Here is a 26,417-nt window from a genome sequence, read left to right on the forward strand (position 1 = left end):
TCTATCCTCTGTCCACACTCCTACCTCTGATGCTCGCATTTAAGACTTCTCTGGGGCTGAACCTTTTCTGTGGAACTCCCTTCCCTTATCTGTTGATCTGCCTTCCCTTCTCTGTTAGATTTTCACCCAGTGTCCATTACTTCAAAAATATTCATTGAAAATTCACTTCTTCAGGAAAGCGTATCAATTAATCTGTTAACAGCTTTTCATCCCCACATCCTGACTCCTCTCCTGCAACTGTTAGAAATAACCTACTAAGCCCTCAGTGAATCCTTTTCTAGTAACCTCATTCGTTACCCCTACTTTTATCATTTGTGTCACTATACTTCACTCCCTCTAGCATGTAAGCTCATTGAGCAGAGCCCTCAACCCCTCTGTTCCTGTGCGTCCAACTTGTCTGGTTACAATTATGTGGATTAATGGAATTTGATGGCGCTATATAAATAATAAAAAAATAGGGGTTATAGTGGGAGGATAGGGACTATTGTTGGGTGGTCAGTGGGTATAATGGATTGACAGGGACAAAAGTGGGGTGACAGTGGTAAGAGACATTGGCTGCTATGGGAGGACAGTGACTGTAGTGGCGGACGGGGGCAAGAGTGGTAGGAAAGGGACTATTGTGTGTGGATAGGGATAATTGTGGGTATAGTGGGGTGACAGGGGCTGTAGTGTGGTCACAGGAGCTGTAGTGGGAGGATATAGGCTATTGTGGGGTGGATAGTGGGTATAGTTTAGTGATAGGGGCTGTAGTGGTGGTATTCAGGCTACTGTGTGGTAGAAGCAGTAGTGGGAGTAGAATGACCCCATTATGGCCCCACCTCCCACTACATTTCCAGTAACCACACTAGAGTCCCTGCCACCTCTCTATATCCATTGTAGGGTCTGTAGTGGTGATTAGGGGCTTATTTAGCACTGTATTTAAAAACAACAATAATAATAACCGCCCACTCCAAAAAACGTAATGTTTATTCCCCTCCCTGAGGCTTATCTTGAGACTATGGATGGGGAAATCCTGATCCATGGTGGTCCGGTGGGAGATGCAGCTTCTTCTGGCTGGCGCTGGGAAATGTATCAGAACATTTCCATGGTAACCCACCGCAAAGCTCTGATGTAGTGCAGAGGAGAATAAGAGAAAGTGCACCCCTCCATTCAATGATTTCCTTTATCTCCCTGCCAGCCGTGGTCTCGGTGGTCTTGTGGCAAATCTGGCCATGATTACTTATATACATTACTTATAAGGATTACTTATATACATTGTTTGTTTTATCATTAGCTCAACAAAGTATAATTTATAAGCAAATTCTTGCCAAAATTGATTAAAAGGAATACGCCAAGCACCATAACTTGTACAGTGTGCTGCACTGATTATGGCTCCATGAGTGCCCTGATGCTGTACTACAGTAAGTAGCCAAATCATTTCCTAAAGGTAGTTAAGAATTTGACTTCTTACCTAGTGCCTTTGGGCTTCTTATCTTTTTGTTTTCCATTTACATTGGAAGAATTTTGCAATCCACAAATCCAAATGTTTATTATGTTGCAGCTAACTGCATATAATAGTGTTAAATCTTTCAACAAAAGTGATACTTAAAATGTGCGTGTAAGCGGTCTATAAATAATTTTCTTTTAATGTTACTTTTTACGGAAATGTTGATTTTCTTTTCAACAGCAGCACATTGGAAAGAAATACCAGTCTGTTTTGTTTCCAAACAATTCCAGATTCTGTCATGCTTGGGAAGGAAGTTTGTTCTTCATATCTCTTCACTTCTGCGAATACACTCACCGCAAAGTCAATGGCACGTCAAAAGATGGCAAAACTGAAATATAATAAAGCTAATTTTCTAGACAAATACTTTGTAACGATGTATTAGTTCTACACAACAATGTACCACAACTGACTATGTAACTGCACTCACATAGTTAACACTTTTTTTTTTTTTTTTTGGTGCAAAACACATCTGAAAGCTAAATGAAAAGAACTTCCTGCTAAGTACTGAAACAATACATCCCCCATGTCCTGAACTCCCAAAGGGATCGTGTGTATTTCCTCCAGTTCTTTATCAGCCCTAAAATAAGCAGACAGGGGCAGTACCAGTACACACCTTTTCCAGATGATAATTAAGTAATGGTTCTCTGGAAAAAATAAACTAATAGACAATGTAAGAGAATGTCATAGAGAATCATGAAGTCCTTAGTAGCTGTTGTCCTGTTTCTCTCTGTGTTTAGCCTGGTCTCAGGTAATTATATATATTTTCTTGCTATTAATTAAGTTATTGTTTTCCTTTTCCACATTACAAATATTTCCGCTTATTGCACTTCAGTAAAATTAGCATGGCCTGACATTAAAGATATACCACTTAAATCTGCGTAGCTCTGTGACTGTAGAACACGTTACACCAAATGTGTATTAATTTTTCGAGCATTCTAAGAATTGTTTATCTGCAAATCCTACAGAGACTCAAACTGTTATTAAGCTAGGTATGTCATTTTATGGTTTAGCTGAAATCACGGTAGCTATAATTATGTCAAAATATTTATTTTGTTGTCATTTTGCATTACTTAAATATATATACCTGGCATCTTAGATAAACGATAAATAAAAATATAAACAACATATTGAGGATTGTTCACGAACTGCGGTTTGTATATGACTGAATAGAAAGTAGCAAATTTCATCCAAAACAGCCACATTAAAATAATTCTATAACTCAGTTATTTTTTTTATGATGTGGCCTTTAATTTTTAAATCTCCGTGATTCCCAGTGTTCTGAACACCATCAGTTCATCTTTAGTATTTTCTTGAATTAATTTTTTGTGCATCAAATGGCAATATGCACTTGGAATTATTGCAGAATGTGCTGCTTAGAATAACTGTTGCATGTCTATAGTGTATGTGTAACATGGATATTTTCAGAGGCCGTAGATTCATGAAAAAGTGCAATCAATTAAAATGGTAGGTTTTTTTTTGTTTAAATCAACCTCTGGTGGATATACTAGTCTGTTTTCTGCAAGACCCACCTGTACAGATAAGGAATCATTATCGGATAGCACATGGATATTCTAAAAAAAAAAATCACTGGCAGGTATAAATAATGAGAACTGCTTTTGCACACATACAAGTGATTTCTTATATTTCTCAATTAAAAATATATAATAATATGCATACAAAACACCTGTTTTATAATTGATGGCCTACGTGAGCTCATGTAGTTTCCATGTTATATTGTAGGTCATCGTACTTGGCCAGCTGAACTTATGATGCATTGCATTAAGCTATAGTGAGGATTAAGAAAAAATAATAATGTATACGGTAACCTGGCTCATTGTAGACTCAGGGTCATAAAATGACAGGATATAATGTTTCCGACACACGTTATTTTTTAAACTATGGCTTTTGTTCTCAGAATAGTCTATTGTTAGAATAGTTTGGCTGCTGCTATAAATTCCATGGCAGCTCCAGGCACCTGACACTTCTGCTGTTGGCTGGGAGTTGTAGTTCACAATCGCCTTTACAGAAAATATCCCAAAGCTCCAGACACTCCCTTTATACTGAGAATCCTAAGGACGTTGTATGATATAGTTACAGTAAATATAGTACAAACTAGTAAGGTTACACAATGTCTGTAATTTGAAATAGAATTGTATCAGCCACTGCTAGTTAGAAAAATGTGTACTTTTGTATCAAATGGAATGCCTCTGGATCAGTCGATGAGGGATAAATTCTGCTGGGAATTTTCCTCCTTTACACAACCGAGCAGATGTTAGAACTACAACTCTTACCAACAGTTAGGAACATTGTTCCTTTATTCCCTAATTTGAAAATATGTCTCCAATGAACACCTTTCTTAAGATGCAAAAAATTATGCCAAGATTAGTTGGTGTAATCTTGTGAATATGGTTCAATTTTGTTTTAGATTTCAATGTAAGATTTATATTTGCTGTGGTGTGTTTAAATGAAGAACTAAAGATATAATGTGCTTAAGGGATTGGTGAGAGGCATAGTCATATCATCCTATTCTGTATAACAGAGGATAAGTCCCAGCAGGATTCCTCCATCATTGACTGTTTCTGAGATATTGAATTAGGTACAAAGGTACAGATTTATATTACTGCAATTTAACTCCTAACCCCTTTTCATAATATTATTGCAGCCATTAATATATTATAGCCTCCATGCAGCCGGATGCACTAGAAAGTGGGGGAGTAAAAATATTGCAAGATTTTTTTTTTTTTTTCTATTGAAGCCCTTTAATATGAATTTTACTACAATATATTGTAGCCCCTTTGTAATTAGTAAATTGGGAAATTCATTGTTTAGCAATAGGGCTGTGCATACAAATCTCTTGTTAAACCCTTTGTTAAAGAAACACTATAGTGTCATGAATACATACATGTACTCCTGACACTACAGTATATTGCTGCTATTGGCAAGTATGACCGAACGGCGCCACTGTATTTTCCCTGAAATTTTTTTATTTACTAACCTTTTGTTAACACACCATGCCAGTCTCCTCATGGCTGGCACTACTTCCATGGCTGAGATGATCAGTCTTGATGATCTCTGCCAATCCAATGCTTTCCTATGGGAAAGCATTGGGACGCGAGTGCACATGGACAGCAAAAAGCCACGTTGGCCAATCAGCATCTCCTCAAAGAGATTAATTGAATCAATGCATCTCTATGGGGAACATTCACCACCTCCATGTAGTGCATAGATACGCTGAATGTAAGTGCTGTTCATTGTGCAGCACTGGAATAGGAAGCACCTCTAGTGGTCATTAAACAGTTTACTAGGCACCAATGTAAACACTGCATTTTCCCTGAAAAGGCATAGTTTACATTGAAAAGCCTGCACAGACAGGCTATAGACAACAGAATCACTACAAACTGTAGTAATTCATTTAAACCAAGTTGTTTTTGTATTTACAAAATTATCAGGTCTTAATAAGATATATGATAGCTTTATTGTTCTTTTTTTCTGTGACAAAACACATTTTACGTTATGCACTTTTGGATTTTTTCATGTGGTGTTTTGGTTCAGATTAATTTTGTCTATGTGATCTTTTTCTGGAGAAAAAATATTTGTACAAACAAAAGTGACTTGACAATCTATGTATACATTTGCATTAATCTGATCACAGATCTAATGAAAAGGAGTAACCAATGTAGGAAAAAGGCGTAGGAGAAGTAAAATAAAATACAAATCTATATTTATATATTATATTTTTATAAATATTTTATATCCTCTAGTCATCAGTAATATTTTATTCCACCAACCATCTTTTTTTGGCGCAATGGACTCAAATCTGAATCACAAAAGAAGCAACACTTTTTCAACAATTGTCTATTTTGTTTGTTTCATGATTTGCCCATATAGCATTTTGGAGTTCAGGGACTCGCCCCAAATTTGGATGGATCACAATTAGTTTGAAACCGAATGCAGAACTCTATTATGCACAAGTCATACTTACTAAATTCTGTTCAAGACGTGTTTATTCACGAAGGACCAGATTTGGTCCAGATGGAAAAATAGCAACCATATTTGCAATTCATAAATTACTAAAGGCAAATCTGGTTGAAACGGGGTTATTATAAAATCAGTGGATTTGCACAACACCAAATTTCATGCAAGGTCACTCAAAACAAATCTAGTTGATGGTAAATTCCCAATATAAATTCACCTGTGTTTTGCAGGTGAATCTATTTAAAGATACTTTACAAGCACCATAACCACTACAGGCTGCTGTACCCTGACGCTTTCCCAATGTAAGTTGTCAAACTATTTGAGAATAAGCTAAGTCCGGCACCACTGCACTGGACTTAACTCATTAGAGGAGATAACTGGTGCCTAGCGGAATCCAGGCAAACTTGTTGCAATTGGTTTGACTACTTATATTGGGGGGCACCAGAGCACTCCTTGTGCCATAACCAATACAGAGTGCTGTAGTTGGTATGGTGCTTGTGCTGTAGTTGGTATGGTGCTTGGAGTGTTCCTTTAAATCCCAATAATTTGCCTGCTGACAGGTCTAGTGGCTAGAATATAAATAGTTAAAGTGTTAACTAATGAAGTGGCTGTCCAGGTCCCAGGAAATTGTCACAAGTGGAAGTCCGAAGACCGGGACCCCTGTATGCCTGATAATGAAGATGGGAGTCTCAACATGGAAATGGACAATTAGGTTCTGGTGCAGGGTAACCACACACCCCCTGGTGTTGAGCACCAGGGTTTGTGCAGCCACATACCAGGGCCCTGATGCAGCTACTGTGTACCCAGGTGCTAGATGATAATATGCAGACCTCCCAGGATCTGGATAGGGAGGTTCTGCAGCAGATATGTATCCAGTACTAGAAACAAGGCAAGACTAGAATAGGCAAAAAACAAGATAAGACAAGACTAGAAGAACCCAGAACCCGGAGCAGGACAGAAAGCAGAAAGCAGAACCCAGAACATGTACACAATACATGAGGGAAACATGAACAGGACATGGACAGGGCGGGATGTTTTTGCTGTTGATCCAAAAGAAGGCAAAAAACCTAGTCTGACGTGCTTCCAATTTTGCAACAAACTAGGAAAAAAAATCCTTCTTGACCCCAAAATAGCAGTCAGATATCCCATTGAATCAAGCAGCTATTACCTCACTAATTAGAAATTAAATCCCTGTATGTTATATTTCTGCAAGTATTTATCCAATTGAAGTTTAAACATGTATATGGACTCTGATAAAAACCACCTCTTCAGGCAGAAAATTCCATATCCTAATTATCTTACTGTAAAAAAAACCCTTATCTTTGCCTTAGATTAAATCTCCCTTCTGCCAGCCTAAATGCATGCCCTTGTGTCCTAAATATAGCCCTGTTTATGAATAGATTTCCAGGTAATGGTTTGTACTGTGTGATCCTTGTTTGCAGGTAGCACGGTCCTCTAGGGTAAACAACAGGCACAGTCCTTTTAATTCAACTTCATTTCAGGCACTTTATTTGCAAATCCACACAGGAGACAGCTGTAAATGAAAACATAAATATAACACAAATCCCTATAAAACAAAAACTTAGCTCGTCTGAGCACTAACTAACATTAGGTTCCCTATCTCTCGGGAGTTAAACTAGAACAAAATTATTGGTTTCACCAACCTAGTGTCTTTGTCTGCTCTCAGCACTCCAGTGCTCCAAGACAGCCTTGACTGCTTCCCTTTCTGCACTCCCAGTGCTCCAAGCCAGCCTTGACTGCTTTCCTTTTGCACTCCCAGTGCTCAGTCTCCTTGACTCTTTCACTGGAGAGAACAGCCTCTCTCCAACCTGCTTCCTGTGAGGAAGCCAGCAATCCCCCCTTTACCTGCCTGGCAGGGAGGGGTTTATTCCCACTGCAACAACTGATTAACTGCAGCTGAGCAGTGGGTTGGAGACGGTTCCAAAAAACTCTGGCCTGGACCTTATTTCTCCCAGTTGTGTATAAACTGAGGAGTGGAGCATTGGCCCACCCTTCTCTCCAAATGCTCCACCCCAGGGCCCATAACTAAACATAGCTTTGTGTTGTCTATAACACAAACTACACGTACTTCCCCTGGGGTTAAAAGGCCTCTCTGCCTTCACTTTATCACAACTGGCTGTCACGAACGCACCCTACTCCAAGAGTGTGCGTAACATAGTTGTGGTGGTGAAAGGGTTAAAGTTCACTATTTGTCTGCACTAGACGGGAAATAATGACAAAATCCCCCCTTTTAACACCACCCACACTTAAACATAATAATCTAACTATTACTATTTTAATGCTGCCACCACCAAGACAATTTATAAATGGGGTGCCTTGGTCCCCCAGGTAAATCAACAATAAAACCCACCAAATATTACTTTGTACAATATTTAAGGAATTGCAAAAATACTAACTAGTCTCTTCAGGTAACGTGATTCTCAACCAGACAAAGGCAGAACTTAATAAATGAATGTTTATTATGAGCAAAAAATAGTCACAGTGCATATAACAATATATGATAAACAAATTATTTACACCAACAATAGATAAAAACAAAAAGGATAAAATACAGAAGTCCTAATTACTCATTTAGGTTTTCAAAGTACAACTTCTGTCCAGGGGGTCTCTGGCAAGGAAAGATGGTGACTCACTTAGAATTAGATTCTGACCCCCAAGCAAGTACACTAGCACCCTTCAGGATCATTAGTGATATACCCTGTGGATTACCACGCCTCATCCAGAGGTGGAGTTAAGGTGTACTTACAGAAATAGTAAATGACCACCCCATTGTGTCCAGACCCAGATCAATCCAAATGGAAACATTTGGTTCTATCTTCTCTTATGTACCCGCCACAGAAATAATAATTGCCTCTATGAATTTGTTATTATTTTCCCATTCTATACATATGTTGCATGCCGGCCTTGCAATCCGATAGGATGGACACCACAATTCCTTCCCTTATGGTCAAGTTAGGCCACTCATGTTTGGACTTGGTTAGAAGATGGCGCTTGTCACATTCCAAATATAACAAAAATGAGGCTTTATTATTATTCTGTGGGGTAAATATGAATTTTTTTGTCCTTCCTTTGGATATGATACTGGAACAAAGCCAATGGCATTTACACATCAAAGAGATTTACTCATCACTTACAAGGTACATGCCAAATGGATGAATAGACATTCAGACTTTTTCCAAGTGTAGAACCTCACACTTTGCAGAACCTTGATTACTTCACATCCTTATAGTAAAATCCTTTTCACATTTATATGCCATTCATACTACCCCTTCTGTCATCTGACCTCTGTGGGGGTCCCAGCTTCAAAAGATGTAACCCCTTTTGACCTCAGCAATACCATCTCTGTAATTTGTGCCATTTACTACACAAATTACACTAAAGGATAATATTCCATTGTGTAATAATAAATTATGGACCCTTGCCGTGACACTTGCCCCCGAATATATTTGTATAATGTTATCATATCCCCTTTGAGGCACCGTTTTTCCAAACTAATGAGATTTACATATTTTTAACCTTTCTTCATAACTAAAATGCTCCATTCCTTTTATCAATTTTGTAGCTCGTCTCTGCACTTTTTCTAGGGCCATGATATTCTTCTTTAGAACAGGTGCACAAAATTGCACAGCATATTCAAGGTGTGGTCTTACTAGCGATTTATAAAGATGCAAAATTATATTTTCATCATGAGAATTTATGCCCTTATTTATACATGACAAAACCTTACTGGCCTTAGCAACTGCAGATTGACATTGCATATTGCTGCCTAATTTGTTGTCTATAACAATTCCCAAATCCTTCTCGTGTGTGGTTATCCCTAATTCACTACCATTTATGGTGTAAGTTGCTTGTGCATTCTTGACTCCAAAGTGCATAACTTTGCATTTCTCTACATTAAATGTCTTTGCCGTTTTAGTGCCCAGTCCCCCAATCTATCCAAATATCTCTGCAGCAAAGCAATATCCTGCTCACATTTTATTACTTTACAAAGTTTTTTGTCATCTGCAAACACTGAAACATAGCTTTCAATGCCTATTGCAAGATCATTTATAAATATGTTAAATAGAAGTGCTCCCAAAACAGAACCCTGAGGGACACCCCTTACCAAGTTTGTCCAGCCTGAAAAGTTACCATTAATGACAACTCGTTGTACTCTATCCTTAAGTCAATTGTTCTACCCAAGAACAAGAAAATTAATCTAGACCAATTTCTTTTAGTTTGAAGACTAACCTATTCTGAGGAACTGTATCAAATGCCTTGGCAAAATCCTAGTAGATCACATCCACTGCAACACCCTGATCTATACTTCTACTTACTTCTTTGTAGAATGCAATTAGGTTAGTTTGACATGACCTGTGTTTCATAAAACTATGTTGATTATTGCTAATAACAAAATTCTTCCCAATGAATTCCTGAATATTATCCCTTAATAGCCCTTCAAATATTTCCCCAGTCACAAAAGTTAAGCTCACAGGTCTATAATTTCCAGGCAAGGATTTTGAACCCTTTTTAAATATAGGAACAACATCTGCCTCCTCCAATCCTCCAGTACAATACCTGAAACAAAAGAATCTTGAAAAAATTAAATACAGAGGTTCACTTATTCCCTCACTTAGCTCCTAAAGTACCCCTGGATGAATACCGGGGGGATCTGGCCTTGAAGCTGCAGCGTTCAATTGAAGAGACTTGTTTGCAGATGGTATGGGGATCTGGGCCTTAAAGTTTCAGCGTTAAATTGAAGAGGCTTGTTTGCAGATGGTCTGGGTATCTGGGCCTTAAAGTTGCAGCGTTCAATTAAAGAGACTTGTTTGCAGATGGTATAGGGATCTGGGCCTTAAAGTTGCAGCATTTAATTGAAGAGGCATGTTTCCAGATGTTATGGGTATCTGGGCCTTAACGTTGCAGCATTCAATTGAAGAGGCTTGTTTGCAGATCGTGTGGGGATCTGCGCCTTAAAGTTGCAGCGTTCAATTGAAGAGGCTTATTTGCAGATGTTATGGGTATCTGGGCCTTAAAGTTGCAGCGTTCAATTGAAGAGGCTTGTTTACAGATGGTATGGGGATCTGGGCTTTAAAGTTGCAGCATTTAATTGAAGAGGCATGTTTCCAGATGTTATGGGTATCTGGGCCTTAACGTTGCAGCATTCAATTGAAGAGGCTTGTTTACAGATGGTATGGGGATCTGCGCCTTAAAGTTGCAGCGTTCAATTGAAGAGGCTTATTTGCAGATGTTATGGGTATCTGGGCCTTAAAGTTGCAGCGTTCAATTGAAGAGGCTTGTTTACAGATGGTATGGGGATCTGGGCCTTAAAGTTGCAGCGTTCAGGCTTGTTAGTAAGAAGGTTAGGAGAGGAGTGTGCCAGCAAGTGCTTAGGTGACAGTCTTTAGAAACCGTAGAGCTAGCGCATCATTAGACACATTTATGCCAAGCTCAGGGTACTGTGTGCACAGTATGTTCTTAGTTCATCATCCTGAATGATTGGCAGGCAGCCTGCCATCTAATGTGCCATCTAATTCTTTTTGGGGATGTTTGTCCCTTTGGGCGGTTCTGGTTATACGATTTACATCAGTGGGCCAGTGGTCAACCCTTTTACCCCGCCCACCCAAATCCTGCTTCACTGGACACTGCTGTTAGGTGGTATGGATTTACTTGAATAATGAAAGTGAGAGATTAGCATAGGGTATATGCTTTCTGACAGTTGTATCCTGTGATTTTCCCTCCAGCATCACCTCTGCCATATATATATGATGCTTGAGAGGTATAACTGTTCTGTTAATAAGATTCTGTAGTTAGCCCCATCATAATGTTCAGCACCAGGCCCGATGGGCTTTTAATCCGGCCTTGCAGGTGGGGTCTCAATAATTTGAAAGAGGGTGGATATGAAAGTTTCCCCCCTACTTGCCTATATTCCCCCTATATAATTTCCCTACTACATAGTGCCAGGGGATCCCATTTCCACCTGTCACTACTTGGCAAAAAGGCCCAGCCTCCCTCTATCCTCCAGCAGCTTTGTGAGCACAGAGCAGTTTCATCCTTAACCAAGAGTATTAAAGGAACACTATAGGGTCAGGAACACAACCATGTATTCCTGACCCTATAGTGTTTAACCCACCATTTAGTTGGCTTGCCCCCCCTTAAAAGGAATTAAAACTCACCTTATTTCCAGCACCATGCGGGTCCATTTAACTATACAGTATAGCAAAAGCTGTAGTAGAATTGCAAATCCCATGCAAATCAGCCAGTCTTGAAGTTTAAGAAGTGTTTCTAGAGAGTGCTGACCAGGCTTGGATCCCCCAAATTTACAAATGGTGTGTCAATTACCTTGTTTCGTCAGGCACCTACCGTCCTTCCAGTGTCAGCTAGTCTGATAAAGCAGAAGCTGAAGACTCTCAACAAATGAATAATTTTTATGCCTGATAAAACCAGATATCATAATGCAGAAGTATGGAATTCCCCTTTTTCAGATTAGATCAGACAGCAAGGGTTGTGGATGCATATATTGCAAATTAAATATCACGCTCACTGTAGTAGTTATGGTGCCTACAAAGTCCCTTGAATACACTGTGTTTGGAGTTAATACAATACAATCTGGGATTATTATTGTAAAATTATGTTAGATTAGGATTTTCTTATTATGTTACAGGCATCTAATAGAAGAGATGATCTTTTTAGGTGGTGTGAGATTTGTTTTAACAACTAGTTTAGATTTTTTTAAACTGGGGTTGAGATTTTCACAATCCAGTAGTGAATTTTTAGCATCTGGTTGCAGACATCAACCATTCGATTGTATACAGAAAGACTGAGGTCAGGTGTATATTCGAAGTTGCTTTGCAAAATCTGATAAATCTTTAGGACAATATGTGGATTTGCAGTCTGAATGCACTCAGCCAGATCTGGATTATTTTTTAATTACCTTAACATTGTATGAATAGTTATTAAATATAAATTCCTATATTCCATGTAGACATGCAATATTTCAGTTGTAAAAGGGTCGATGCCATTCTACACATGGGAGTTAGATAGTTTTTTTTTATTTATAAATAATTTTATACAGGTGTCATTTTTTTTTTTCCACGTGAACATTATGGTCCATTTTCTGTCCATTAGTAAGGAAAATAATAATAGACCTAGACCTGTTTTCATTTCATCCTGTAATACAAGAAAATGTGTAGGTGAATGCTAATGCAAGGGACTCAGTATAATGTTAACAGTGATATGTAATTAGCAGTTTATTTTCCCATAATTGTTAATGCAGAGTCTTATTTCCATGGCCAAAGTTAACTGGCACACATACTTACTTGTTTTGTGTTATTTGCTTGTAGCCGGAAATGAAAATAAAATCAAAGAATAAATGCACAATGGAAAATGTAGTATTTTGAAGATATTTTGTGATTAGACATCATGTTAAAACATGATTCTGATAGACCCACTTGGGTTAATGGCAGTTTGGATTCCGTCAAAGAGTTCATCAAAGCATGTGCTGTTAGGGATCCCTGAAGACTCAGTTTTAGAATTGCTCTACAACTAGAATGTCAAACATGCGGCCCACATAGAATATTTTTGCGGCCCGTCTGCCCTGGGACCGCTTTCAGCTGTGGCTGCGACCAGCAAGAGAGGACAAATATTTCCTGATTCCTGCTCTCCAGGCCACAAGAGGGCAGAGTGGCTGTGTGTCTGCTGAGCAGACCAGAGCAGCCACTCCCCCTTCCCTCCTGCTCGAAGTGCCAGAGGAGCGTCTGGCCTGCTTGTGGAGGGCTGGAGCTGGAGGACGGACAGCCAACTAATGTAGGAGAAGAGGGGCTTGGTCTAGGGGGGCGGCAGTGTATTAATTTGAGGGAGGGGACACTCTATTAATTTAAGGGTGGGAGGGCACTCTATTAATTTGAGGGAGGGAGGGGACACTCTAGTCATTTGAGGGAGGGAGTGCAGTGTATTAATTTGAGGGAGGGAGAGGGCCAGTATATTAATTTGAGGGAGGGAGGGCAATGTATTAATCTGAAGGAGGGGGCACTGTATTCATTTGAGGGTAGGAGGGGCACTGTATTAATTTGGGGGAGGGGGCACTGTATTAATTTGGGGGAATTATAGGCCTTTGTGGTTTTTTTTTGAACAGTCAAACTGTTATAATACCCCAAATGGAAGCATAGGCTAATTAAATCCGTCTCTCAAAATTCTGCTGTGAATACTGAAAAGGACAGGTCTCCTATATGGCACTGTAGCTTCACAAAATAGTGCCAAAGACATACAATGGGGGTACCGTTGTACTCAGCAGAAGTAACTGAACACATAATAAAACTTTGTACAGGAATAGCACACACCAACTTTACAAAATACACATGATAAGTTCTTTGTTATAAGTTTGTGTGCCAAACCCCCCAAAAAACTAAATTTTACTCCAATATTTAGCAGAGATTGGCGGTGAAATGGCTACGTAGAAAGTGTCAAAACAACCTTAGGTAAATAGCCTGTGGTGTCTACTTTATATAAATATATACTTTTGTGTGGCAATTTTGTTTTCTTTTATGGCTATTAAGCTTACAAGACAAACATACCAAATTCTAAATTCGCTCCACATTAAAAGTTTATTTTACTCCTTGTGCTTTGTGACCTGTAACTACCAAAAAAAACTTAAAATTCCAGACACATTATATATTCTGTAAATCAGAACAACTAATTGAATTTATTTTTTTTTTTTTTTTTTTTTTTTTGCTTAGGTTTTTCACTTTAATTTTAGAGATATATAATAAGCAGCGTGATACCTTAAGAGGCGTAATGTGAATGAACACTTTATAAATGAACACTTTATAGATTCCTGGCACATAGAATTTAAATGTCTAGTATTTCCTATTATGTTACAGAAGACATTAGGTTATCGGCTGCACTACCATTGCTCAAAATGCTTGTAACACAATGTGACTTTCCATAATTTCCACCGCTCCTCTGTAACCTATATAGTGTACCTGCCAGCACTCCATAAAATCAAAATAAAATCAAAATAATAAGGTACATTTTAAATCTTCCTGTCACAGCTCACAATACTATCGAGTAGCTAGACAGTACATCAACTAAACTTAATATGCTGAATTACGAGCACAAATAATAAATGAAGAACATTATAACATAATATGATAGTTCAACCTTAGAGTCTCTGGAGAGTTCCCCATTCTCTGTCACGCTAGATGTAAAATTAAGCAATCTAGGTGAGTAGTTCTGACATGTGCCCCGGTTCGCGTCTTCTTTGCTTGTGTCAGAGGTTGCCTGTCCTATTGGTCAGGGTTGCCCGCCTTGGGTGGCTGCGGGTTGCGGGTATGCTGTGGTCTGAGCGAGAGTCAAATGATAAATCGTAGACGTGTAAACAATAAGAATATAAACTTTTAGTGGGGAGTCACGGATGGGATCCTTGAACTTGGCAGTGTTGTATGGTTAGGCTTGGTGTCCCCGAGTCACCGTCTGGGCCTCAGGTACCCAGCGTGTTGCGGACGGCCCTCTGTGCTTTAAAGGCGGTAGGGGACGAGGTGGAGGCCCTGGAGGGCTGGAACGCTTGGACCTTGGCCATGTCCCAGGTGTGAGGGGGTTGTTGTCTCGGAGTTTGGCCGGTGCTAACCTGGTTCGTCGTTAGTCCCAGCGCGATCAGCACTGAGTCCATTTCCGCCGCCTCCGTTAGGCGGGTTGTTGCTCCCCCATGGGAGATGATCAGGCTCCTAGGGTATGCCCAGCGATACGGAATGGAGTGTTGACGGAGCTTGACTGTGAGTGGCTTTAGCCGGCTTCTCCACAGCACTGTGGGCCTGGACAGGTCTTGATAGAAGGATAGGGTAGCGTTTTCAAATGGGTGGTTTGCTTTGTTTCTCACGGCAGACATAAAGGTTAGCTGGGCTGCCCGTGTTCGGAGCTGTAGAATGACATCCCTTGGGGTGTCTGCTGGTGCTGTAGCGGCTCTCGGGATGCGGTAGGTCCCTTCTATCTCAGTTAGTTTTGTTTGCTGTGGTGAGAGCAGGGAGGCAAGCAGTCTCCCGGCGTAGTGTGTCAAGTCGCCTGGGGCTACAGTCTCCGGGATACCCCGGATTTTTACATTTCTGCTTCTGTGCTGGTCTTCTATTGCGTCCAGGCGGCTGGTGAGTTGGGACTGAGCGCGCCGCATCTCCATATTCTGGGCTTCCAGTTGTGTGCACCGGGCGGAGAGGTCTTTCGTTTCCCCCTCTGTTGTTTTAACGCGCCCCTCCACTGTTTGTATTTCTTCCCGCAGTATAGCCACATCTGCGGCAAACATTTCGCGGAGGTGGCGTAGCAAGGCTTTGATGTCCCCCTTCGTGGAGGGCAGCTCATTATCCTCGTCGGAAGACGGGAGGTGCAAGCCCCCTGAGCTTGGGAATACATCCAGTTCATCCATCGCTAGATCCTCGGAGGAGGCCGAGGCCGTGTCGCCATGTTTGTTATTAGGTGCGGCGTGGTTTGGGGCCTGTGCGGGTCGGAGGAGAAGATCCCCGATGTCTCGCGCCCCCGTCGGTCTCGGAACTCCCTGGTGCTTTGACTTCTTCCCCATCTCGCTATGACCCGTTAGGGGCTTAGGTTGGAGATTTTCGGGTGAGTAAGTTGCTGATTTCAGGCTTTTTTCTGCGGAGCTCTGCTTGCACACGTCTGCTCGTTATGGCTGCTGGCTCCGCCCCTCCTGAATTTATTTTTAATTACTTCCTTAACCTGCACTAATTGTGCACACATTATTATTGCAAAAACTGTAAAAAACACAACATTTTTCATTTTTTTTTGCATTTTTCTGTATTTCTTTATAATAAATAAGCATCTATGTATATATATGTTACATCAAATTAAAGCCCTTTCTGTCCTTTAAAAACGGTATATAATATGCGTCGGTGCAATAAATTAGTCAAATGCAAATTGCAGTTGAACGCAAACAGCAAAAAATGCAAAAAATGCCGTTGTCATTAAGTGAAAGACAAGCTTCCGAAGCTCTGTCCTTAAGGGGTTAACCCCTTCACGACGGGTGACGGACGAGGTCCGTCATCCAGGGGATACCCTTAACGACGGGTGACGGACCTCGTCCGTCACGCGGTAAAATTAACCCCAGATCGCCGCAATCGCGGCGATCGTGGGGTTAATGGTGCTCCGGTCTGCCTCTGCATTAGAGGCAGACCGGGAGCACCGGATCGGGCTGTCCCAGTACATGTGCCCGCTCTGACAGCATGTCTGAGCGGGCACATGTGCTCTGCATACTCACCTCCGCCTCCCTGCACTTCCGGGTTCAGTGTGAAGTGCAGGGAGACGGATCAGTGCTGATCCTGCCCCCTGGTGTTCAAAAAATAAAGTTTATTTAAAATCCCAACCCCCTTTACCCCCCCTTTACCATTTTAATAAAAAATTAACCCCTTCCCTGCCAATTGATCACTGACTACAGTGATCAATTGGCAGGGATTACATTTTAATATGATCTGATTTTTTTTTTAACCCCTGAGGGTTAATTCTTTTTTTTTTTTAACCCTCAGGGGTTAAATTTATTTTATTAATTAATTTCAATATTTTAAAATTATAAATTTAGCTAGCTGGGGAGGGTGGAAGTTAGTGGGGAATTGGGGGATTTAGTGTTAGGCTAACTAGGGGTTAACGTTAAAAAAAGTTTTAAAATAAGCTTTAAAAAGTTAAAAAATTAAGTTAAAAAAAAGTTTTAATAACGTTTAAGTAAAAAATTAAAAAAAAAAAACCCTTTACCCAGTCCAAATAAAAATTAACCCCTTCCCTGCCAGTCTATCACTACCTACAGTGATCAAAATACAGATCACAGTATTATACTGTGATCTAATTTTTTTTTAACCCCGGACGATTAACTTTTATTTATTTTTTAACCCTCAGGGGTTAAATTAATTTAATTAACTAATTTAAATATTGTATAATTAAATATTTTGCTAGCTGGGGTGGGTGGGAGTTATGGGAAAATGGGGAATTTACTGTTAGTGCTGCTTACTGCTAGTTAGGGGTTAACGGTAAAAGAAAAAGCTTAGAAAAATGTTAAATCTGTAAAAAAAGTTTTACGAAAGTTTAGGAAACTTTAAAAAAATGAATAAGCAAAACAAAAGTTGAAAAAATAGTTTTAAAATGTAAAAAAGTTTGAAAAAGTTAAAAAATTAATTTAATAACGCTCATTACCACTACACCTGGTACAAGCTAGCGGAAAAATGATCCCACGCTAAGGTTCAAAATATGCCTTTTGAAATACCCTGGGATGTCTTCTTTAAGAAATGGTATGGCTTTATGGGGTATTTGGATTATATAGCCTGGTAAAATACTCTAAAATGGGACATGGGCACAGCGTAAAAATTTAAAGTTTGAAAAAAAATGGAATGGCTGTGTCCCAAATGTGCCCCTCCGATGTCCACATATACCTGGCAAAGGTACATACGGGGGTATTTTTGTACTCAGCCGACATAACTGAGCAACATATAAAGTATTATAGAGTGGTGGTACACATAAGGTTTGCAAAATATACTGTGCAAACTCACTTTGTGTGTCAAAAAGGCAGAAAAAACGCTTATTACCACTACACCTGGTACAAGCTAGCGGAAAAATGATCCCACACTAAGGTTCAAAATATGCCTTTTGAAATACCCTGGGATGTCTTCTTTAAGAAATGGTATGGCTTTATGGGGTATTTGGATTATATAGCCTGGTAAAATACTCTAAAATGGGACATGGGCACAGCGTAAAAATTTAAAGTTTGAAAAAAAATGGAATGGCTGTGTCCCAAATGTGCCCCTCCGATGTCCACATATACCTGGCAAAGGTACATACGGGGGTATTTTTATACTCAGCTGACATAGCTGAGCAACATATGAAGTATTATACAGTCGTAGCACACATAAGGTTTGCAAAATATACTGTGCAAACTCACTTTGTGTGTCAAAAAGGCAGAAAAAACGCTCATTACCACTACACCTGGTACAAGCTAGCGGAAAAATTATCCCACGCTAAGGTTCAAAATATGCCTTTTGAAATACCCTGGGGTGTCTACTTTAAGAAATGGTAGGCCTTTGTGGGGTAGTTTGAATTCAAAACTTACGAAGATGCTTGGAAATTGCACATAGGCCCAGCGTCAAAATTCAAAGTTCTGTAAAAACTGATATGGCTTGGTCTCCAATATGCCACTGTAGCTTCACAAAATAGTGCCAAAGACATTCATTGGGGATGCCTTTTTACTCAGAAGACTTAGCTGAGCATAATTTGGAGGTTTTGAACTTAGTGGCACATATGAAATATACAAAATGCCCAGAAAAAATGCAATCCGTATGTCAAAAAATGCACAAAATTATTTTTTACCACATACTTTGGCATATATTGGTGAAAAAATGGGGGCATGCTAAGGCACAATATGCACCTTATGATATACCCTGGAGTGTCTACTTTTACAAATGGTAGGCCTTTGTGGTTTTTTTTTGAACATTCAAACTGTTATAATACCCCAAATGGAAGCATAGGCTCATTAAATCCGTCTCTCAAAATTCTACTGTGAATACTGAAAAAGACAGGTCTCCTGTATGGCACTGTAGCTTCACGAAATAGTGCCATAGACATACAATGGGGGTGTCCTTTTACTCAGAAGACTTAGCTGAGCATAATTTGGGGGGTTTGAACTTAGTGGCACATATGAAATATACAAAATGCCCAGCAAAAATGCAATCCGTATGTAAAAAATGCACAAAATTATTTTTTACCACATACTTTGGCATGTAATGGTAAAAAAATGGGGGCATGTTAAGGCACAATATGCACCTTATGAGATACCGTGGAGTGTCTACTTTTACAAATGGTAGGCCTTTGTGGGGGTTTTTGAACAGTCAAACTGTTATAATACCCCAAATGGAAGCATAGGCTCATTAAATCCGTCTCTCAAAATTCTACTGTGAATACTGAAAAGGACAGGTCTCCTATATGGCACTGTAGCTTCACGAAATAGTGCCAAAGACATACAATGGGGGTACCGTTGTACTCAGCAGAAGTAACTGAACACATAATAAAACTTTGTACAGGAATAGCACACACCAACTTTACAAAATACACATGAGAAGTTCTTTGTTATACGTTTGTGTGCGAAAACCCCCAAAAAACACAATTTTACTCCAATATTTAGCAGAGGTTGGCGGTAAAATGGCTACGTAGAAAGTGTCAAAACAACCTTAGGTAAATAGCCTGTGATGTCTACTTTATATAAATATATACTTTTGTGTGGCAATTTTGTTTTATTTTATGGCTATTAGGCTTACAAGACAAACATACCAAATTCTAAAATCGCTCCACATTAAAATTTTATTTTACTCCTTGTGCTTTGTGACCTGTAACTACCAAAAAAAACTTAAAATCCCAGACACATTATATATTCTGTAAATCAGAACAAATAAATGAATTTATTTTTAATTACTTTCCTTAACCTGCACTAATTATGCACACATTATGATTGCAAAAACTGTAAAAAAAAAAAAAAATATTTTTCTTTTTTTTGCATTTTTCTGTATTTTTTTATAATAAGTAAGCATTTATATATATATATATGTTATATCAAATTAAAGCCCTTTCTGTCCTTTAAAAAACAGTATATAATGTGTGTCGGTGCAATAAATGAGAGAGATGCAAATTGCAGTTGAACGCAAACAGCAAGAAAATGCAAAAATTGCCTGTGTCATTAAGCGTAAGTCAAGCTTCTGAAGCTCTGTCCTTAAGGGGTTAAGGACTGAGCCAAATGTACAGGTTGTGATCAAAACAAAATGTAAACAAAATCTGGAATTTGACTATATGTCTATTGAACCGTATTTTGACTCTTTTATATTAAATGCACCCACACTTATTATATATTTTCTTCAGGGGAAACAGCTATAAACAGAATTTAATATGAAAAAAAATATTTTAAAAATGGGAGAAAATAAGATTAATTTTTTTTCTTAGTTATACGTGACATTGTAACTGTGAATATCATAATACTGTTTGCTTTTACTCCAATAAAATACACATATTTGTATTCATCTGTGTCTCTCGTAAAACAGTACCCCTTATGTACAGGTTTTATGGTGTTTTGGGAAGATACAAGGTCAAATATAGCATATTAAATTTTTCAGTTTTTTCACATTGAAATTCGCCAGATTGGATACGTTGCCTTTGAGACCGTATGGTAGCCCAGGAATGAGAATTACCCCCATGATGGCATACCATTTCCAATAGTAGACAACCCAGGGTATTGCAAATGGGGTATGTCCAGTCTTTTTTAGTAGCCACTTGGTAACAAACACTGACGATATCATCGTTGTGATACATTTTACTGTTTTGAAACACTAATATTTGTGTTCAGCGATGTCTTCCGAGTAAAACAGTACTCCCCATGTACAGGTTTTATAGTGTCTTGGAAAGTTACAGGGCTAAATATAGTGCTTGTGAATTAAATTCTCTGCACTTTCTGCCTGGGTTGTCAGGCATGTCAATCAAATTGTATTTAAATCACATAGTAATGCTGAAAGATTACTTAAATATACACAAATAATTTTTGTATATATACATATATATGTATTTAAATTCTATGTCTATACTTATGTAATCATTAATGTAATTATACATATTTATCTATCTATATCTATATATATATATATATATATATATATATATATATATATATTTGCAATTATTTGTATTTTATATATAGATATATATAGATTGTCATTCTAAGTGTATTTTGTACATATACACTACCCACCCACATGGGGACTGTCTGACAGCTCAGACAGTCTCCCTGCTGGCAGATCCACAGCCAGCTATAGGGGACCATGTGATCGCTATTTGAAAGCGATCACATGGCCCCACGGGGGCTTGATTTGCCGTGGGAAGGCTGCCAGGGCTGTCAGGCATGCCCCTGAAGAGGATCGCTGTGGAAGTAAGTACCGCGGACCTCCTGGGGGCTTAAGCCATTACGGCGTTCTATGCCACAGCAACGGCTTTAAAGCCCATTTAAATAGGGACTGCATAGAACGCCATAACAGCATTAAGGGGTTAAAATAAATTCGCTCTTTTGTTTACTTTGAAGCCCTAGAAGCGTGAGGACATCCAGTGTCAGTTAGGCAACTTTTTTATACTGTACTTTTCTAAATAAACATACGTTTCTATGAAAATTTACATATTAGTTTATTGCGGCCCACATAAACGTAATCCTTGATTATTTGGCCCGTCTCAGCCTTTGAGTTTGACATGCTTGCTCTACAACATATCTGGATACAGTAATCACAAACCAACAATCATGCAGGTTTTTGAGAAACACTTATATTAAAAAGGATTCATCAGCATAGATGGATTTGTCAGAATCAAAAACCATCAACTGGTTCTCCTGCCAGCATAGGCTGCCAATTCTATGTGCCAAATTATGACTCTGAACACTCAAATCGTCCCAATCTAAAAACAAAATGTTATCATCAGCCAAATACCTCACAACTCTGATCAGTAAAGTTAACTTCATTTTGCATGTATTTTACATCTTGGGGTCCTTTTCATCAGCTAAAATTACTTAAAGGACAACTATAGTGCCATGAAAACAAACTCGTTTTCCTGGCAATATGTAGCCCTTAGGTCCCCCCCACCCTAATGGCCCCCTCCCTCTGGGCTGAATGGGTTAAAACCCCTTCAGCCACTTACCTTTCTCCAACGCCGGGATCCCTCGGCGCTGGTGACCTCTCCTCCTCCTGCCGATGTTAGCGCCGAATGCGCCGACATCAGCGCCGAATGCGCATGCGCGGCAAGAGCCACGCGCGCAGTCAAACCGCCCATAGGAAAGCTTTACTCAATGCTTTCCTATGGACATCAGCATCTTTTGACTATGATTTTCACAGTGAGAATCGCGGAAGCTGCCTCTAGTGTCTGTCAGTGAGACAGCCACTAGAGGCTGGATTAACCCTCAGTGTGAACATAGCAGTTTCTCTGAAACTGCTATGTTTTCAGCTGCAGGGTTAAAACTAGAGGGACCTGGCACCCAGACCACTTAATTGAGCTGAAGTGGTCTGCGTGCCTATAGTGGTCCTTTAAATGGTTGTAGTTGGCCCTGTCTGATGTTGTAATAGTAGGTATTGGAAATATACTGTTTATTAAGTTCCTATGGGAGTCAAATTTACCAATCAGTGAATGTTCATTATTGTTTGCCATTTGGGCTATAACACACATAGGGAGACTGTGTGGCTGGCTTCCCACAATGCCTAGCTTAGAGCCAAATGCTAGATGTTGTAGTAAGCTGTTTACACTGGAAACAGAGTGAATGCACATGCTTTATACCATCCATTTGTGGCAACTGTCCTGGAAGTGGAGCTAATGTTCTTCAGGTAAGTATATCATACTTTTATTTTTGCTTTCAATTGTTCCAACACCTGCCATCCTCAGTTTGATAACTTACTTGGGTCCAACAGGGTGTCCACTGCCACTTCTCCTGCTTCCAGGAGGTCCTGCAAGGAGCTTTCACTTAGAATCGCTGAAATAAGACTTGCAGTGCCAGACTGACTCATTGCCTGAAAGCATCTCCTTAGCTTCAGGATTGCCCCTTACACACCCTAGTCTAAAAATCACCTAGATAACTATAATGTTGTTTGTTTAGTCATGTGAACACATTCCTGTAAAAGGGTAATACAGGGGCAGTGCTGTTTAACAGAAATAAATTCCCCGCATCTAAAATTAAGAAATACATTTCCAAAATGTATGCATAATGCTGTGTAAACTGCATTCTTGCACCGTGGAGGGTCAGAAATAACATTGGCCTATATTCACCAGAAGAATCTGATGTGTCTGATTCCTAGTTAGTTACCAGAGAGTGCTAAACTTATACCAAGTTAGTGAATGCAACCTATAGTTGCCATTATTTTTTAATTCTGATAGGAAGTGCTCAAAAATACTGGTCAGCAGTATGTTACATTTGTATCCACGTTGTGTGAAAGTGATGACTTGCTCACATCTGCAATGCCAAAGGAACTGTCATGATTAATCAACTGGGTTCCTTTGTGATGCAAAAATTGGGAAAGTCAAAACTTAACTTGGAAAAGAAAATTCTGAACTTGCCAAAAAAGGAGACATTCTGACAAACTTTGCAAAATTCTGTAAGCATTTAGTACACTGCTCAAAAAAATAAACAGAACACAAAAATAGCACATCCTAGATCTGAATGAATTAAATATTCTACTGAAATACTTTGTGCTTTACATAGTTGAATGTGCTGACAACAAGATCACACAAAAATTAAAAAATGGAAATCAAATTTTTCAACCCATGGAGGTCTGGATTTGGAGTCACACTCAAAATTTAAAGTGGAAAAACACACTACAGGCTGATCCAACTTTGATGTAATGTCCTTAAAACAAGTAAAAATGAGGCTCAGTAGTGTGTGTGGCCTCCACGTGCCAGTATGACCTCCCTACAACACTGTGCATGCTCCTGATAAGGTGGCGGATGGTCTCCTGAGGGATCTCCTCCCAGACCTGGACTAAAGCATCTGCCAACTTCTGGACAGTGTGTGGTGCAACTTGACATTGGTGGATGGAGCGAGACATGATGTCCCAGATGTGCTCAATTGGATTCAGGTCTGGGGAACGGGTGGGCCAGTCCATAGCATCAATGCCTTCGTCTTGCAGGAACTGCTAACACACTCCAGCCACATGAGGTCTAGCATTGTCTTGCATTAGGAGGAGCACAGGGCCAATCGCACCAGCATATGGTCTCACAAGGGGTCTGAGGATCTCATCTCAGTACCTAATGGCAGTCAGGCTACCTCTGGCGAGCACATGGAGGGCTGTGCGGACCCCCCCCAAAAATGCCACCCCACACCATTACTGACCCACTGCCAAACCGTTCATGCTGGAGGATGTTTCAGGCAGCAGAACGTTCTCCACAGCATCTCCAGACTCTGTCACGTCTGTCACATGTGCTCAGTGTAAACCTGCTTTCATCTGTGAAGAGCACAGGGCGCCAGTGGCGAATTTGCCAATCTTGGTGTTCTCTGGCAAATGCCAAACGTCCTGCACGGTGTTAGGCTGTAAGCACAACCCCCACCTGTGGACATCGGGCCCTCATGGAGTCTGTTTCTGAACGTTTGAGCAGATACAAGCACATTTGTGGCATGCTAGAGGTAATTTTGCAGGGCTCTGGAAGTGCTCCTCTTGTTCCTCCTTGCACAAAGGCAGAGGTAGCGGTCCTGCTGCTGGGTTGTTGCCCTCCTACGGCCTACTCCACATCTCCTGATGTACTGGCCTGTCTCCTGGTAGCGCCTCCATGCTCTGGACACTATGCTGACAGGCACAGCAAACCTTCTTGCCACAGCTCGCATTGATGTGCCCTCCTGGATGAGCTGCACTACCTAAATCACTTGTGTGGGTTGTAGACTCTGTCTCATGCTACCACTAGAGTGAAAGCACCGCCAGCATTCAAAAGTGACCAAAACATCAGCCAGGAAGCATAGGAACTGAGAAGTGGTCTGTGGTCACCACCTGCAGAACCACTCCTTTATTGAAGGTGCCTTGCTAATTGCCTATAATTTCCACCTGTTGTCTATCCCATTTGCACAACAGCATGTGAAATTGATTCTCACTCAGTGTTGCTTCCTAAGTGGACATATTGATTTCACAGAAGTGTAATTGACTTGGAGTTACATTGTGTTGTTTAAGTGTTCCCTTTATTTTTTTGAGTGTATATGATATTCCGGGTTCTGTTAAATTGTCGGCATTGCTGAAGCATTGCAATTTGTCTTGCTCAACTTCCTGGAAAACATTGCCGTCAATACCACCTAAACAGTGCCTTTATGCACACCACGCATAAAAAATAAATATGTATGTTGGTTTCATATCGGCATCAGAGAATAGAAGTAGACTTGTTAATATGTAAACATACAAACTCATCTTTGTTGTTGTTTATTTCCTTTTTATCTCTGCATTTATAAATATATGATCTAAATGTATTGCGTATTATTTCCTATTCTCTAAAGTGTTAAGCAACATAGAAGCATCTTTACAGTCGAACCATACTGCAGGCAATTTAGACCCTTGGGTAATGGCAGTCATAGATTAAAGAGGAGAAAAAAATCTATCTATAAAGGTTTGTAGGCTGCGTTTTATTTATATAACCAGTATTTATTTATGGACCATATTCTACAGTGATATATATATATATATATATATATATATATATATATTTATTCAAAACAAAGTAAGAAAATGAACCCAGACCAATAGAGATATGGTTTAAGGCCAGGGATTAATGAAAGTATTTAGAAAATTGGGCAGAGGAGATGTGCCAAACGGTTCTTATCTGCCGTCACATTCTATGTTTCTATGTTTAAGGTTTGGGAAAACAATGGGGAAAAAGTATGATTTAGATAAAACTTATCAATAATAACTTACATTATCCAAAAACGTATATATAATGTAAAAAAGATTACTCCATACTTTTATCCCATTGTTTTCCTAGACCATTTGTTCATTGGTCTTCATTCAACTTCTTCCTTTTCAGTTTATATGTGTAGAGCTACCCCCTCACTATGGGAGACTAGTTCTGGCAACTCCTTTCCAACAGCCCACTCACCATTGTTGGGAGTGGTAGCTGTTTCCACTTCTGGTTAGTGTGTGTGTGTATATACACATCCCTAGCCCTGTTACATTTCTTCAGTAATTCATACACATGCCTCTTCTCTGTCTCTCCATTATGCTGATGACCTTTTCAAGACCTCCCATGGGCGGTTCTTTACTTTTGGAACAGCCTGCCTACCCCAATCAGACTCTCCCTAGTCTTTAATCATTTAAGAAGTCCCTCTAAACCCTTCTCTTCAGAAAAGTTGATGGCCTCACAGACTAACCTGTATTTCACAAACCTGCCTCTTGCTCTCTCTTGAAGAGAAACACTTTACTGTCATCTTCCAGTTCTGCTACTG

General features: G+C 39.7%; 1 protein-coding gene across 2 annotated transcripts in view; it reads left to right on the forward strand.

Annotated features, from left to right (window-relative positions):
* The first annotated feature begins 2,105 nt into the window (after positions 1–2,105).
* LOC134614600 (endomucin-like) overlaps positions 2,106–26,417 on the forward strand; it is a 152,842-nt gene continuing 128,530 nt past the window's right edge. Inside the window, exon 1 of one of the 2 annotated variants that reach the window (XM_063458577.1) lies at positions 2,106–2,234. In XM_063458577.1, the coding sequence (XP_063314647.1) occupies positions 2,180–2,234 (55 nt within the window). In that variant the 5' untranslated portion in view covers positions 2,106–2,179. The remainder of the gene's footprint in view (positions 2,235–26,417) is intronic. The other variant, XM_063458575.1, reaches the window with a different exon arrangement.

Source organism: Pelobates fuscus, chromosome 6, assembly GCF_036172605.1.
Source record: "Pelobates fuscus isolate aPelFus1 chromosome 6, aPelFus1.pri, whole genome shotgun sequence".
In the NCBI taxonomy this organism is placed as follows: Eukaryota; Metazoa; Chordata; class Amphibia; order Anura; family Pelobatidae; genus Pelobates; species Pelobates fuscus.